The sequence below is a fragment of the Pygocentrus nattereri genome, chromosome 23 (assembly GCF_015220715.1).
Source record: "Pygocentrus nattereri isolate fPygNat1 chromosome 23, fPygNat1.pri, whole genome shotgun sequence".
Taxonomy (NCBI): Eukaryota; Metazoa; Chordata; class Actinopteri; order Characiformes; family Serrasalmidae; genus Pygocentrus; species Pygocentrus nattereri.
In genome coordinates, this window is record NC_051233.1 from 14,485,187 (window position 1) to 14,499,484 (window position 14,298).

General features: G+C 42.5%; 1 protein-coding gene across 1 annotated transcript; it reads right to left on the minus strand.

Annotated features, from left to right (window-relative positions):
* Positions 1 to 486: 486 nt before the first annotated feature.
* On the minus strand, positions 487 to 9,048 carry tbx3a (T-box transcription factor 3a). The gene is made up of 7 exons (XM_017681835.2): positions 7,965 to 9,048; positions 6,876 to 7,143; positions 6,278 to 6,424; positions 5,310 to 5,386; positions 4,567 to 4,724; positions 3,093 to 3,727; positions 487 to 2,137 (listed from the first exon to the last, which is right to left on the minus strand). Exons 1-7 carry the CDS (start codon positions 8,360 to 8,362, stop codon positions 1,700 to 1,702), a joined length of 2,121 nt encoding a protein of 706 aa, XP_017537324.1. The 5' UTR covers positions 8,363 to 9,048; the 3' UTR covers positions 487 to 1,699.
* Positions 9,049 to 14,298: the final 5,250 nt, after the last annotated feature.

Sequence of the window (14,298 nt, forward strand, 5' to 3'; positions counted from 1 at the left end):
GAAAACCAGATATATGACCAGACGTCCTGAATGTTTCAGTCAACGTGACAGTTGATTTGTTTTACCTGCATACCCAGATTATGCCATAGATTATAACCCCTTCATAGACTTTGTCATTAATTGTAGGCAACACTCGTGTTTTGGTTCGAGTGTAGCCCACCGTTCTGCTTCACTCTTAATTATTCTTTTTAATACAGTGATGCTGTTATTATTTTTTTTTGACTAACTCATTTTTAACTAACATCCAAACCTCCGTCGGTACATTGCAGAGCATGGTTCGGATCTTTATTGAAACTCTTAAAACGACTTTGCTGTTTAAAAAATGTAAACAAACTCTATAATTGAGTTACGGACCTTATTAAAAACAAGCCACAGATGATAAAGAAAACAGGCTTTTTTGAATATTCTTTAAAGACGTTCAAGGAAAGAGTGTTTGCAGAACATTTAAAGGAAGAAAGGAAGTTATGATCAGCTCGACGCCACTGGTGCAATGTGCTGTCGCCTTTAATTCGTTTGAACAGAAGCACTTAAAACACAGACAACAGTAAAAGGAACGATGGCACATGATTGTGTCCGCTAGAAAACCTAGCAGTGCGGGTATACTTTTTTTGGGGGTACATTACAATCCATAGTCAGAGGGACGTAAATGAGAAAATGTCATAAACAAGGCTAATACCTCACAAACTATTTTTTACACAGGTATATCAACAATAAATTAAGGACAGCTCCCCAAGAAGAAACAAACTCCATTATATTTACACGCAATATCCATATGAAATAATTACATAAATATTTGTAGCTACAGTATATGTCACTATTTACATTATAATCATTAGAACCATGTCCGTGTTTAGATTCCCTTTTCCCGATTAATCTCAATGCTGGATTCAGTGATGCAGTTCTTGTACCGTGGTAGCCTACAGCATGAATAAGTTGAATCAATGTGTTTGCTGACTGAATGCGGCAACTTTTGGACTTCTTACAACATGGTGAAAAACTCTGTCAACCTAATTTTTTTGTTGATATGTTCTCAAACTGTACTTCCATGAGGTGGAAGAAAACCCGTTGTGTAATATTGCAAGCACTGTCTCGCTTCCTGTTCTCTAGTTGGTGTGTATTTGGTAATCCAAAATAAACTAAAATAAAAAAAAATAATAATACAAAAGAATCTGTAAACCGGCAGCTGTGACGTGGTCTTACGACATGCAAACCGCCTGCAGGAACGTCAGGCTTCCAAATCGTTAAGAACTAAACATTTCAAACACAGCAGTCTTAATGAGATAAAGAGATATCCAATATACTAAGACCCTATGTAGAGTGCATATTAAAGTAATCCATTGTCACCCCAACAAGTTGACATGAAACGTAGGACAGCAGCAGCTTATTTCATCTGACATCCTCAGCCAAGCTGTTCATTTTCAATACTTCTATGGTAGCCTATTCAAATAAGGAGGGGAAAAAGATTCATAGTTGGTGTTTTAATTTAACAACAAAAACGGGAGACATACATACTAAATGGTTTTGCTTTGTGTTTACCAAAGTGCATTTGAAAATCAAACTTTTTTGTTTGTTTGTTTGTTTTTCCAATGTAGGTCCGTATTGTAAACCCACTTTCGCTAGAGGGGAGTCGTCGTACACAATCCGTATGCAGTGTTCGAGGTGGTCACTCGCTTGCTCTCGTGGACAAGATCCGATGACCTCACGGAGACACGCTCCGCGCTCTCTCCTGCTTCGATTCGAGTCCACTGACCAGGCGCTGGATGCTCTGCAGCTCGCTGCTCGAGTCCTTCTCGTGCGCCGTTTTGGGCGACAGCGACACAGAGCCCGAGGACATGGTGGAGGAACGGCTGGTCACCTCCGAGGTGGAGTCCAGCGTGGCCGACGCGGGGCTCGAGGCCATGCCGTCCGCCTTCAGGTCGATGGTGCCGCCCCCCACTGTCGGCACTGCGGTGGTGAGCAGCGTGCTGTCAGGCACGCCGGGCAGGGAGTACGGGCTGTACCGGAGACGCGGGCGCACGGCGTTAAGGAACGGGTGACGGTGAACTGAGGAGGAAGCCGCGGAAGAGGCGGCTGCTGCGGCTGCCATGTACGTGTAGGGGTAGGGAAAGAGGCCTCCGAAGGGGGACATTGCCAAGCCCTGGATGGAGAAGATGATGTTGAGAGAGAGAGAGAGAGATCTTTAGAGCAACAATCCAGAAAGCAGTGTGCAAACCAACCGTCCAACCAAACGCACATTAGATTAGAGGAAAGGTTGTCAGTCAGGCAAAACATGACGTTTCTTTAGTTTTGCAACCGAGCTGCGAGGCTAATGCAGCTAACAAGTAATGGCAATCCGCGCTACCACATTAGCTTCAGAGCGCCACTCCAAACCAGAGAAGCAAACTGACACCAAATATTCCTGGGCTGTATTTGTATACATGTATATAAAGTTGGGCAAATTTGATTTTTTTTGCTGAACCATTGCTGGATATCCTGAAATAATGCACAATGTCTATATGCCTTTGGTTTGACTGCTGAGTTGTTTTGGCTTTTAATTGGAGTGAACCACGACCGTACATGGCATACAAACTTGTACAAACACTCAGCAAAGCGGACAAATCGCCAAATCACAGCCTACTAAAACAGACAATAGCACTGTTTCATGCATTCAGCTTTATTACTGCCAACAAGACGTCAAGGCAGTGGCTCTCAAATACACGCACTAAAAACACTAGCACTTTGGTGTTTTGGAGGCCAGAACATTCATTGCCAATTTCTCAGGCATTCTTTTACCTTTTTTTCTTTGTGGTTATGCTTGCAAATATTTTGGCCAGCTATGTTCTCAAAAGGACTTCCATGTCATTGTTATAGCCCTCTAAAAACAGACTAAACATAGACAGCGCTCGGACTATGCATCTGTTTTACTGTCGAGTGTAACATGTTCTCATGATTTATGATCATGACTATTAAAACACGTTCTCAAGTCTACAGTCACACCTCGACTTATCAAACTTAACGACAAAGTCATAGCCCTGTGCTGTCCATACACTAAACAGTCAACACGTGAATAATTTATGCTGGTCTCAAGCAAAAAAAATGAATGACTCATTTACCTGCGACGCCAAGACATGTTGCTGCAAATGGAAAGGTAGTCCTGGGCCTCCAGTCAGGCTTTGCGACGGTGACGCCATGCTGGCCGTGTCCATGGTGCTGACCCCTCCGGAGGACACGGCCGCCAGTAACGGCCCCATCCCCGCGGCCATGTTGGAAAAGGCGCCTCCCATGTTGAACTGGCCGGGATGCAGGAGGAAGGGGTGGGCGCCGCCCAGGTGGTTGAAGAACTGCTGGCCGGCCAGGCCCGGCGGGAATCCGAAATTGTGCAAGGGACCCTGGTTTAAGTGCGCGCCACCGTCCGTCTGCACGGTCAGCGGCATGTAGCTGTCCTTGCTTAGAGGCCGGGGGTCGTCCGCTTTGCTCTGCTCACGTGCAGGGCTTTTGAGATCTTCCGCCGAGCGCGTGGTGCTGGAGATGACCGTGACAGGGCTCTGGCGCGAGTCGGCCCTGCTTTTCTCAGTCCGCAGGCGCGCCGCCGAATCACTGTCGCCGAACAGGTGGCCTTTGCTAAGTGCGGCCTCGTGCTCCTTGGCGTCGTCGGTGGTGGTGGTGGAGATCTTGCTGGAGTCCGGCCCTTCCTTCACGTGGCCGTCTTTGTCGTCGTCGTCGCTGTCCTCTTCGCTGTCACAGAAATCTGTGGCGGGAGTTGTGGGTGAAGGAAACGTGTCACGTCAATGTGAGCGTGAATTTTTTAATGTTCCATTAACATTAGGTTGCTTACCAAGATTACATCTATTGTTTGTTTCATATAACCTTATAACAAAACGTAGCTTGAACAGTAGAAAGTGCTCTCTCTCTCTCTCTCTCTCTCTCTCTCTCTCTCACACACACACACACACACACACACACACACACACACACACACACACACACACACACACACACACACACACACACACACACACACACACTCAAAGAATCTAGAAGTTTTGGGAAACTGTCTATATTTAACCCACATATTATTATAGATTTATTAACCTATAAGATATATTACACAGATATTATACAACAAACACAAATGTACATAAATATATGGCGAGATTGTGGGAAATTGTAAATGCTTAACTGATTTGATGTAACATATGTATTACACGTTATAACGTGTATTTTATAATAAATAAAAAAACTTGTAGAACGATAAAATAATATGTAAATATGATTTTATATATATATATATATATATATATATATATATATATATATATATATATATATATATATGGCCCCATCTTCACTTATTATTTTGCATTACAACAGGCCTACATTAATAATTAGACCACTCTCCTTAAACTCACACACACACGCGAGCGCGCACTCATGGACACAAACACTCACACCCACGTGTACAAATATTAGGAGTCATTTGGCATGTCGTTAGCTGAGCAAGTAACAGGTAACACAGCCTGTAGTGGTATGTTATTTGGATAGGGGATCAGGGTGGGCTCGGTGGCTGCACATTAAGGCGCTGGTTACCTTTTAAGTTGGGCTGGCCCACAGTGGACACCGCGGGAGACGAGGCCTGGCGAAAGCACTTGAAGGAGGCCTGCTCGCCTGAGGAGTCGTCGGACGTGCCGTTCTCCTTCTTCTGCTGCTCCTCGTATGATCGTATGGATTGCAAAGCCAGCTGTTTCCTGCAGCCCAATCGCGACACACACGTTTAAAACACAGCGCTGCTATGCCCTGTTAGCATCATGTGCATTACTCTTCACAGCACGCAGTTGTTCTATTTAATCAGTTATTAATGTGTGTAAAGTGCAGCTAAGCGCTTTACCTAAAGCTATTTATCTTTGTAAGAGGTGTTTTTGCGTGTAAAATCTCTATACATCATCAGAATAAATCCAAGTAAACGTAAACACAACGTACATTTCAAAAAAGGAGAAGCTGTCCTTCAACTAGTTCGAAAGTTTTGTTCCAGATTTCCTCTCAGTGCCTCCAGATATCGTATTAATGTTTTAAATGCCATCAACAGCACACTTGATAAGCGAAGTACTGATAACTCAAACTAATGGAAAATAGCTAATAATAATTAGGAGGAGAATAACGAGCATTCGTCCAATTAAGAATTATTGTGTTAATATTGTTTGTATTTGTTTGTAAATGTGTGTGCTTATATACGTAGCTTTATAACAATGTCTACATGTTCATATATATATATATATATATATATATATATATATATATATATATATATATATATATATAATCTTTGTTCTCACCTTTTTTCTCTTCTTCCATTCCCAGTATCGCGAAAGCCCTTGGCAAAGGGATTGTGGTCGATTTTCAGCTGTGTTATCTAAAGTACAACGAAGAATAAACAATGAATTAGAGGAGCCTGCCTGTATATTTATATATTACCCACGCGAACTAGTCTGAACAAATCAGTGTGACCACAGGCTCTTCGTTTATTTACACGTTTAAACATGAGCCCTGAACGGCACCTATGAACCTAATGATATCTGACGAAAAAGGTGACGCTAATCGCACTTACATCCTTTCAAACGAAGAAATTCTGACTGCACGATTCTCTGGACGATGGTTGGCGCAGTGGATATCATAGATTTGTTGGTCTACAGGTGTGTTTTGGCCAAGATCACGCCTGTTTTGGGTTATTATATTTTTTCGCAGTGACCTAACCTAGGTGGTCTGGAGAGCTGTTTCCTCCACTCATAAAAATACGTTAACATTCACAGCTTCGCAACACCCCCACACCCTCACCCACCACCCACGTCATCTGATTTAGCTCTGACATGCAACAAACATGCAAAAAACTGTTTTGCAGCCACTATCATATTCATGAACATATTCAGCATGAACGAAATCACTTTTTCTTAACTATGCTCCCGTCCATGATCTTTCCTCTCTCTCTCTCTCTCTCTCTCTCTCTCTCTCTCTCTCTCTCTCTCTCACACACACACACACACACACACACACACACACACACACACACACACACACACACACACAATACAGTGCTGGGATAGTTTGCCAAATACTCGACCTCGTGTAATTAAGATAACGACTTACTGTACACAGGAAATCAAAGATTGCTGTACAGTATATGCAGCTATACGAACACTTTTATTATTGTTCATGCATAATAATTCATGTGTGAATTGTAATCCATCAACACAGCGTCATAAACAGCAAAAACACAGCTCAACACATAAAGCACGTCTTCACCTACCTTGTCGTTTTGGTATGCAGTAACAGCAATGAAATCGGTCTCGGGGAAAACGTAAGTCCTGAACGTGCTGTACGGGAGTTTCAGAATGTCGTTGGCTCGCACGATGTGAAATCTTGGCTGGTATTTGTGCATGGAGTTCAGAATCGTCTGCAATACAAATGAGATCTGCTTTTTTACATTTTTACAGTAGCTGACAGATTTACCATGCAAGACCATCCCAGCAGCCCCCCACCCCCAACTCCTCATCGCTCTAACAAGCTGAGGCCTAGCAGGCTTCATTCACCAAAGCTTTTCCACTCGAGTGAAACAGTGAAACGTGAGTGACTTGCCATTCCACTAAAGATACAATTCAGTCAAACTATACAATATTTCATATACGGGATTTTACTACATTTGATGTATAATTTAAAAATAAGTATTTGGTGTATAAAACGTGCCGCCAGTTCCTACACGAATTAAAATGATAATGAAATAAAAAAGTGAATTAATAAAGCAGAAGGGTATACCACCACTGATACTACAACCAATAATAATAATAATAATAATAATAATAATAATAATAATAATAATAATAATAATAATAATAATAGTCACTCACAAATCCATGCTTGTCAGAGATATTGTTCGTCAATTTAAGTTTGTGAAAGTTGACGACTTTGGACATCCACTGCTCGCCAGTGGCCGGACTGTCGGGGTGAATGTACATCCGCTTTGGCATTTCGGGGTCAGCCTTGCCTGCCACCATCCAGCGCGAGTTGTGAAATTTATACCTGCAGTCGTCAGCCGCCACGATATCCATCAACAGAATATATTTGGCTTTTTTATCCAAGCCAGTGCACCTCACTTTAAAAGGAGGAAACATTCGCCTGCGAATGGGAAAAAAATAAAAAGAATAATAAGAAGAGGAAAGTTTTGAATGATCTTCAGTTTAACCTGTTTGCTGTTCAGGGAGATATCATTAAATATAATTAAACTATTCGAGTTAACCTAAATGGCCCACTTGTCTGCATGACAAAAGCATTAAACCATAGCAATCTTTGGCTTGAGTAGGCCTAACCCTCATCCTCTACCTGTAGAGCATTCTCAGACTCACAGAACGACCGAGCAAAACAGCAGTTCAAAAGTCATACGATATTTAATGCACTGCTAAATTAAATTCACACGGACATTAATTTTTAATGTCCTCCGAATATATATTTTTGTCAACTCCACATTAAGGCTGACGTGATTTTAAACCCTTTAATATGTCCAAGCAATAGCAAACGTGAATATGGCTTCAAATAGGTCCATTCTGACAAGGTGTATGCAGTGCCTGAAGCAGTCGTAAAATATGACTGGGTTAAATTATTGCCGTGGGCGAAATCAAACCAACATTTATAGTATAGGCTGGGCTGTGTTTAAACGTTGTAAAGATTGCATCGACATGCTAGGTGCTCATATACAGATAATAGCCCACATAATAAAGTCATTCACAACTAAGTCTGGCTTAGCCTAATCTTGTGCGCTGATAAGTGCTGAACGTAAAGAAACCCTGAAAGTCTGAGGCACCCAAAAGTAAAGAAACTCAAATCAATAAACCAATGCTGCCAGTCTCCGTGTCTATTGATAACTCCTATCACGAACATGTCAATTCTGAACTGGCCCAATTTTTTTTTTTTTTTTGCCCCCACAATAACTCCGTGTTTACCTTCCTGATTTCGTGATAACCATTTCTGTGCCGCACTTGTGGAAGAGTTCCCAAAGCTCCTTGGCTTCGAGGTGCACTTTGGGGTCGTCTTCCACCTCCTCCTCCGGTTCCAGGGTCTTGAGAGGCCTGAGGTGCGCGGCGGCGGCGGCGGCCTGGTGGCCCAGCGACGAGAAGTGCAGGCCGGTCTCCGCGGCGCCCATCAGCTGCTCCATGATGGGCTTCCCCAGCGCGCCCGGCAGCGAGAGAGAGCCGCTGGGCGGCAGCGCCAGGGCCGGGAAGAAGGGAGGCTGGTGGCCCAGCATGGCGCTCATGGCAAACTCCGGACCCCGGTGAGGTAAAAACGGGTGGTATGCCATGCTCGATCCTTGTATGACTGGATCTCTCATCAGGAAGCTCATTCAAGGCCAGCTCGCAGATTCGTTGTGCCTTGAAGGGAACGGCTTGTACTTTAGCTGCTGCTCGGCCGGTCAGAATCCAGTTTTTTTAAAGAAGTTCTCCACGGAAAAAAATCCTTCGCAAATCTGTAAGCATCCACTGGCTTCGCTGCGGACCAGGCGCGGTTCGCCTTATTCGTTACACGGGTTCCCACAAAGTGGCTGCAAGAGAAAACCAGAAAAGGCCATCCATTAAATCTTCGCTGGTGGAGTTTGTCTTCATAGGCGTCGGCGTGTGAACGGAAAGCCAAGAGGCAGGAGAAGAAAAAAGGAGAAGAAAAAAGAAACCACAGCGATCGCGCGAGTCAGAGCGTTTCTACTTGACGTCCGACATTCTTCCGCACGCGCCTTTTGGGTCTCCTCGGTTCGCGAGTTTGGACTCTTCCTCACGATAGTTCCCGAGCTCCGGCCGATCGAGGCGTGCACGTTCACGCGCGCGGACACTCTCTCCTTGGCCGTTCTGTGCGCACGCACATTTCCGTGAGGGGAGCGCGAGGCGAGGCGAGGCGAGCTGAACTCCCAGCAGCACACGAGACGCTCCCGCCGCTTCTTCTGAACTCCATAAAGCTCGCGGCGGCGCGGACGTGTCGACGAGTAGCGGGGACGCTCGCCTCGCGTTGATTGGCTCTTTGACGCTTTCGGGACCAATTGTGGGCCTCCGTAGGCGTGGTTTTAACAGGTCGGGTGGAGGGGAGAAGACTTCAGACTTATAAAAAGGTGTTTGGAAAGTCCGCGGCTGCCGCGGGAACGGCGCTGCCTCGCTGCGTGGCGTGTGAACGGCGGCGACGTCATTAGGGATGGAGGGAGTGCGGGGACGGGGGGAGCCGGCGGGAGGAGAGAAAAAATAAAGCAAAGCGAAGCCTCGGCCGCAAGAAATCACTGTCTGCAGCGTCACGGCTAGGGCCCCCCTCTGCTCTGTTTTTCAGCGATTCAAATCACTTTATGAAATAAAATTAGCAAAGCTTTAGCAAATGATTAGCAAACTTCATTCATTTGAGAGAACAACTGCCCAAATCACGATGATAACGAAGCTATTTTTATGTCCAATGGTTGAGTAATTTTTTTGTAACACGTATATTTCGTATCTATTAAAATACATTAAACAATGACCAAGAAGGACAAGCGGTTTAGATGATGTGTGCGTGTAAACAATGACTGTGTTGCTGCTGGTAATGGCGAAATTATGTTCTGTTCTTTTCTTTCTTTTATTTTCTTTTCTTTTCCTTTTTTTTCTTTCACTCACTTTTCATTCCGGCTATTGAATACTACCCTTTTATTGCATTTCTGTTATTATATGTGTGCATGCAACAGTCGTCTGAATGACTGAATGAGGGTAAATCATCATCATCATCATCATCATCATCATCATCATCATCTTCTTCTTCTTCTTCTTCTTCATCTTCTAACTTGTGCACATTTGAGAATTACGGAGATGCGCGCGCGTCCCGTGCACGTTGATGAGTTCTGACTTTGCAATCATGAAATGGGCAGCCGTTCAAGAAATGGCTGTATATGCTCGAATTCGGACTTCTTTACTGTACACGTTGAGCGAAACGGAGCTGACTCAGGATTGGGTTCAGATTCCCCTCGGAGACCGCCTCCCCTCTGCGTCCAATTATATTAGCCTATTCTATTCTTAATATTTCGACCAGCATCTGTTTACACACGCAGACCCGATCCACAGCTAGAATGTCACAAATGCTGTTTGGACTGGTACGCAGCGACTATATCCAATTTCTGCAAACTCAAGTCGAGGTTAGGTTGTGTGCACATGACAAGCTTTCTGTTTAACACTGGAGTCAAGCACACATGGCCGGATTCATTTGCACGCAAATAACAGCTGGTTGTGGCCAGTCGTTTTAGTTGAGAGGCGAAAAAAGGACGATGACCTAAACACTCTATTGCTCCTCAAGAGGCGGTTTTCACGCCAAGGCTACTTTCAGATAGCACTCATCAAACCGGAGCCATCTCATATCACAAACTAACCTTACACACTTTATGGTTTTTAAAGGTTATTTAGTAAAAGCAATGGTTCTATTTAGTTACATGAGTTGTAGAAGTAGAAGTTGTAGAGTGGTGAAGAGGGAGCTGAGCCATAAGGCAAAGCTCTCTGTTTACCGGTCGGTCTACATCCCGACCCTCACCTATGGTCATGAGCTGTGGGTAACGACCGAAAGAATGAGATCGCGAATACAAGCGGCGGAAATGAGCTTTCTTCGCAGGGTGGCGGGCTACACTCTATTCGACAGGGTGAGGAGTTCGGCCATCCGGGAGGAGCTCGGAGTAGAGCCGCTCCTCCGCATTGAGAGGAACCAGCTGAGGTGGTTCGGGCATCTGTTTCGGATGCCCCCTGGACGCCTCCCGTTGGGGGTGTACCAGGAACGGCCTACCGGGATAAGACCCCGGGGTCGTCCTAGGACCCGCTGGAGGGATTACATCTCCAGGTTGGCCTGGGAGCGGCTTGGGGTCCCTGGGAATGAGCTGGAGGAAGTTGCGGGGTCATCTGTGATTCTCTGCTCTCCCAACTGCTACCGCGACCTAATCTGGACTAAGCGGTTAACGACGACGACGACGACGATGATGATGATAATGAGTTGTAGAACCATTTGTAGTGCTAAAATGGTTCTTTCCATGTTAAAATGGTTCATCAGATTGATGGAGGATGTGGTGTATATGGTTGTGCACAGAACCAATTTGAAAATGGTTCAATAGCAGAAAAATAACAATCATGTAAGTTTAAAGATCCTTTTGTAAAGGTTGTAGGAAGAAAAATGGTATTGATTGGTATAAAAGCTTATAAATGAAAAATGGAAAATTCTTCACCGTCACTAATTTTCAAACGTCTTTATTTAGGGAACCAAATGTGGCTATAGTATTACACAAAGAACCCTTTGTGGTACCTTTTTAAAAGTACAAAGAACCATTTTAAGGGTGTATTGTGTATATTCATTCTTACACTTTTCATACTCTTCTAACACAATTGGAATGAAATACATTGCTATAATTGTTCATGTTATAATTGATAGCTACTTTAAAGAGAAGCCTTCCAGAGAAGTTTATTTGCAACATTGTAAGCAAACTTGACCACATGTACAGTGAGAAATACAGCCTTCTTTATCTGTGTAGGTGTGTTTTTTATGACCTCTAGCCTGTAGTAGTCTTGTAGTTTCATGGCTATTCTTTAGACATGTATCCCTATTAGCAGAACATTCCAATTTAGCAGGAGGTGTCACATGGAAGCAGTGTTGACACAGCAGCACCCTCTCATTTTCAACATCCATGGGGCTAAATTAAGTAAGCAACTCTCAGAGAATGGTCAATACACTGTCCAAAGTTTTACAGGGCTGAGGCTCTCAGGACTCTGAGTGGCTATAAAATACCAAGCCCAACAGGGCTGATTGATGAGAACTGGTTGTCGATGTTCCATATATCTGTGCTGATAGCGTGCATTTGAAAAATCCCCCCATAATCCTCTGTATTTAGAAAAAGTGTAATAAATATGCAACGTTTATAAACATCAGCCTGTCCAAGATTTGTAACATTCCATACTAGTTCCAGACCTAAAATTAACTTCTTCATTTGCATACTTATATTGTACCTCCCACAAGAGGTAGGAAAACTGGTCCATTTTACATATCAACAGGTAGTATTATTCATGGTATATTTGGATACTTGAGTTCCATTTCTCAACAAATTGATTTATCTGTTCTTTCAAATTCAACAATTTCATTACTAAAGGTTCCTAAATTTTTCTCTGCTTGAATGTACTGCTTAGGAAAATCTTATATGTGGTATAGAACCTTTATATTATGTGGAGGTTCCTAAGTTTGAAAGGCCTCCAATGTTCTATAAGGTTCTGAAAGGTTCTATATATGATCATTAGACACTAGAGAATAGACTTTTAACAGTGGTTCTTGGCTTTGGCCTACTGTTCTGGACAAATTATTTTACTGGTGCAAGTACGTATATTGGTTATTTATAAATGTTAAAGAACTTCCATAAAATGTGAATATTGCGTACTTACAAACATTTTAAAGAACCGTCTATTGAAAGATTCTTCAGACAACCAAAAGTGGTTCTTTTTTAAAAACCTTTTTAAAAAAGTTCCAATGCATTATATTAATTAATATATATTAATTAATATTACTAATTAATTTATCATTCGACATGAGGTCTTGGTTTGCTCCTACAGTTCTGGGAAACCTTAATTAGGAAATTGTACATAATGTTTACAATTCTACAATTAGGAAATTGTACATAATGTTTAACTTCTTTACACTTTAGTTCTTCCCATTTGCATATGTCATGTACAGACTTTAAGGGTTCTTCAACAAGCCAAAAATGGTTGTTCCAGGTCAAGGCTCCAAAGAACCCTTTTTCATCTTTTTTGCAAAGAGTGTTTGCTATTGTAATTTCATTATACTTGCATAATTATGAGTTACACTGCAACTGCAGGAAGACCCTGCAACTCAGTAATGGATGAATGATCAGGAGGCAACACACTAGACATCAGAGCAGGTGGGTCAATAAGGAATGGGCTATGAGTTATGCTCTCTGTAAAGTCATACATGTACCCTGTGACTTGTGTGTACCACCCCCCCATTGACATCCACTTCATCCTCTTGTCTCTAAGACACTGTAATGACAGATGCTTTGTGAATGCTTAGCTCTACCCGCATCTCCTTTACTTAAAGCATATCAATAATTGGGCACTGATTAATGGCCATTCCAAATGTAAATGGAGACATTGCAGTGAAGCTGTCTACAACACTGCCTGCAACATGATTCACTTTACCTGTCAATGATTCAGACCTGTCTGTCATTTTTATGCACGTCCTCCCACGCTTTCATCACTTTGTGCAATAACTTGTTACAAGTATTGATGAAAACTATTTTAGTTAATTAGGGGATGTGTTCATTGACTTCTTTTCAAAGAGATCCATTGAGGTCCTAAGAGATGTACATGGCTAAATAGAGGCTGGGAAAGCCCACTCAAGCCCACAGTTGACTCAAGTTAATCAAGTATGAAGATACGCTCTTAAACTGTACTTGTACACTTCTTCTTATTTTAAATGAATCTTAGGCACTTTGGCTCAGAAGGAGAGCATAGAAGTTTCCCTTTTTGATTATGTGACATTTGAAGCTTTCAATTAATTTATTAACATGCTAAATAATTATGCATGTTTATTAAGACAGCAGAATCATAGGACACAATGCTATCCAAACGTCTTATGTATGGACTACTTGGATGGGTACTTGTATGAACGGGAATTCCACAGATTTTTCAAAGTTTCTCAATAATTAAATAGGTAAGATTTAAACAAAGTCAAAGTCAAACTCAGAGTGATTTGATGTAAAAATTATTAGTTATACGTTTAACAGCTCCAAATAAAACTTACTTAAATTGCCACTTTTTTTTTACCATTATCCACACTGCATATACAAACTCAGAAGATGTGTAGGCTCAATGTTTTGAAAATAAGACTATAAGACTATGACTATAATTGCACTGTTGACAATAACCTTGTTTACATGTCAGTGCAACAATTTTGAAAAATCTGAATTCCATTTATAGGTAACTTATGTTTATAAGATGTCTCAATCTGGACTCTTATGCTATGTCCCAGACATTTAGCTGTTTTTTTTCTCTAAACAAGGACAGCTGGACATACATATTTTCTGTGATAGCTCTGAGTCAGTTGATGCTAATCTGCGAGTCAGTTTGCACTTAATCATGAGCCCCTTCTTTCACAGCCGAGAATTTGGCACATGCCAGACTAGGAGGGCGTGTATTAACTATATCAGTTAATATGTGCCACAGTCGTCTTGAGTTACAGTGGATTGGTATTTATGTGGAGACAGACACCCTTGAAATGGCAACTTGAAAGAGGCCAATAAGG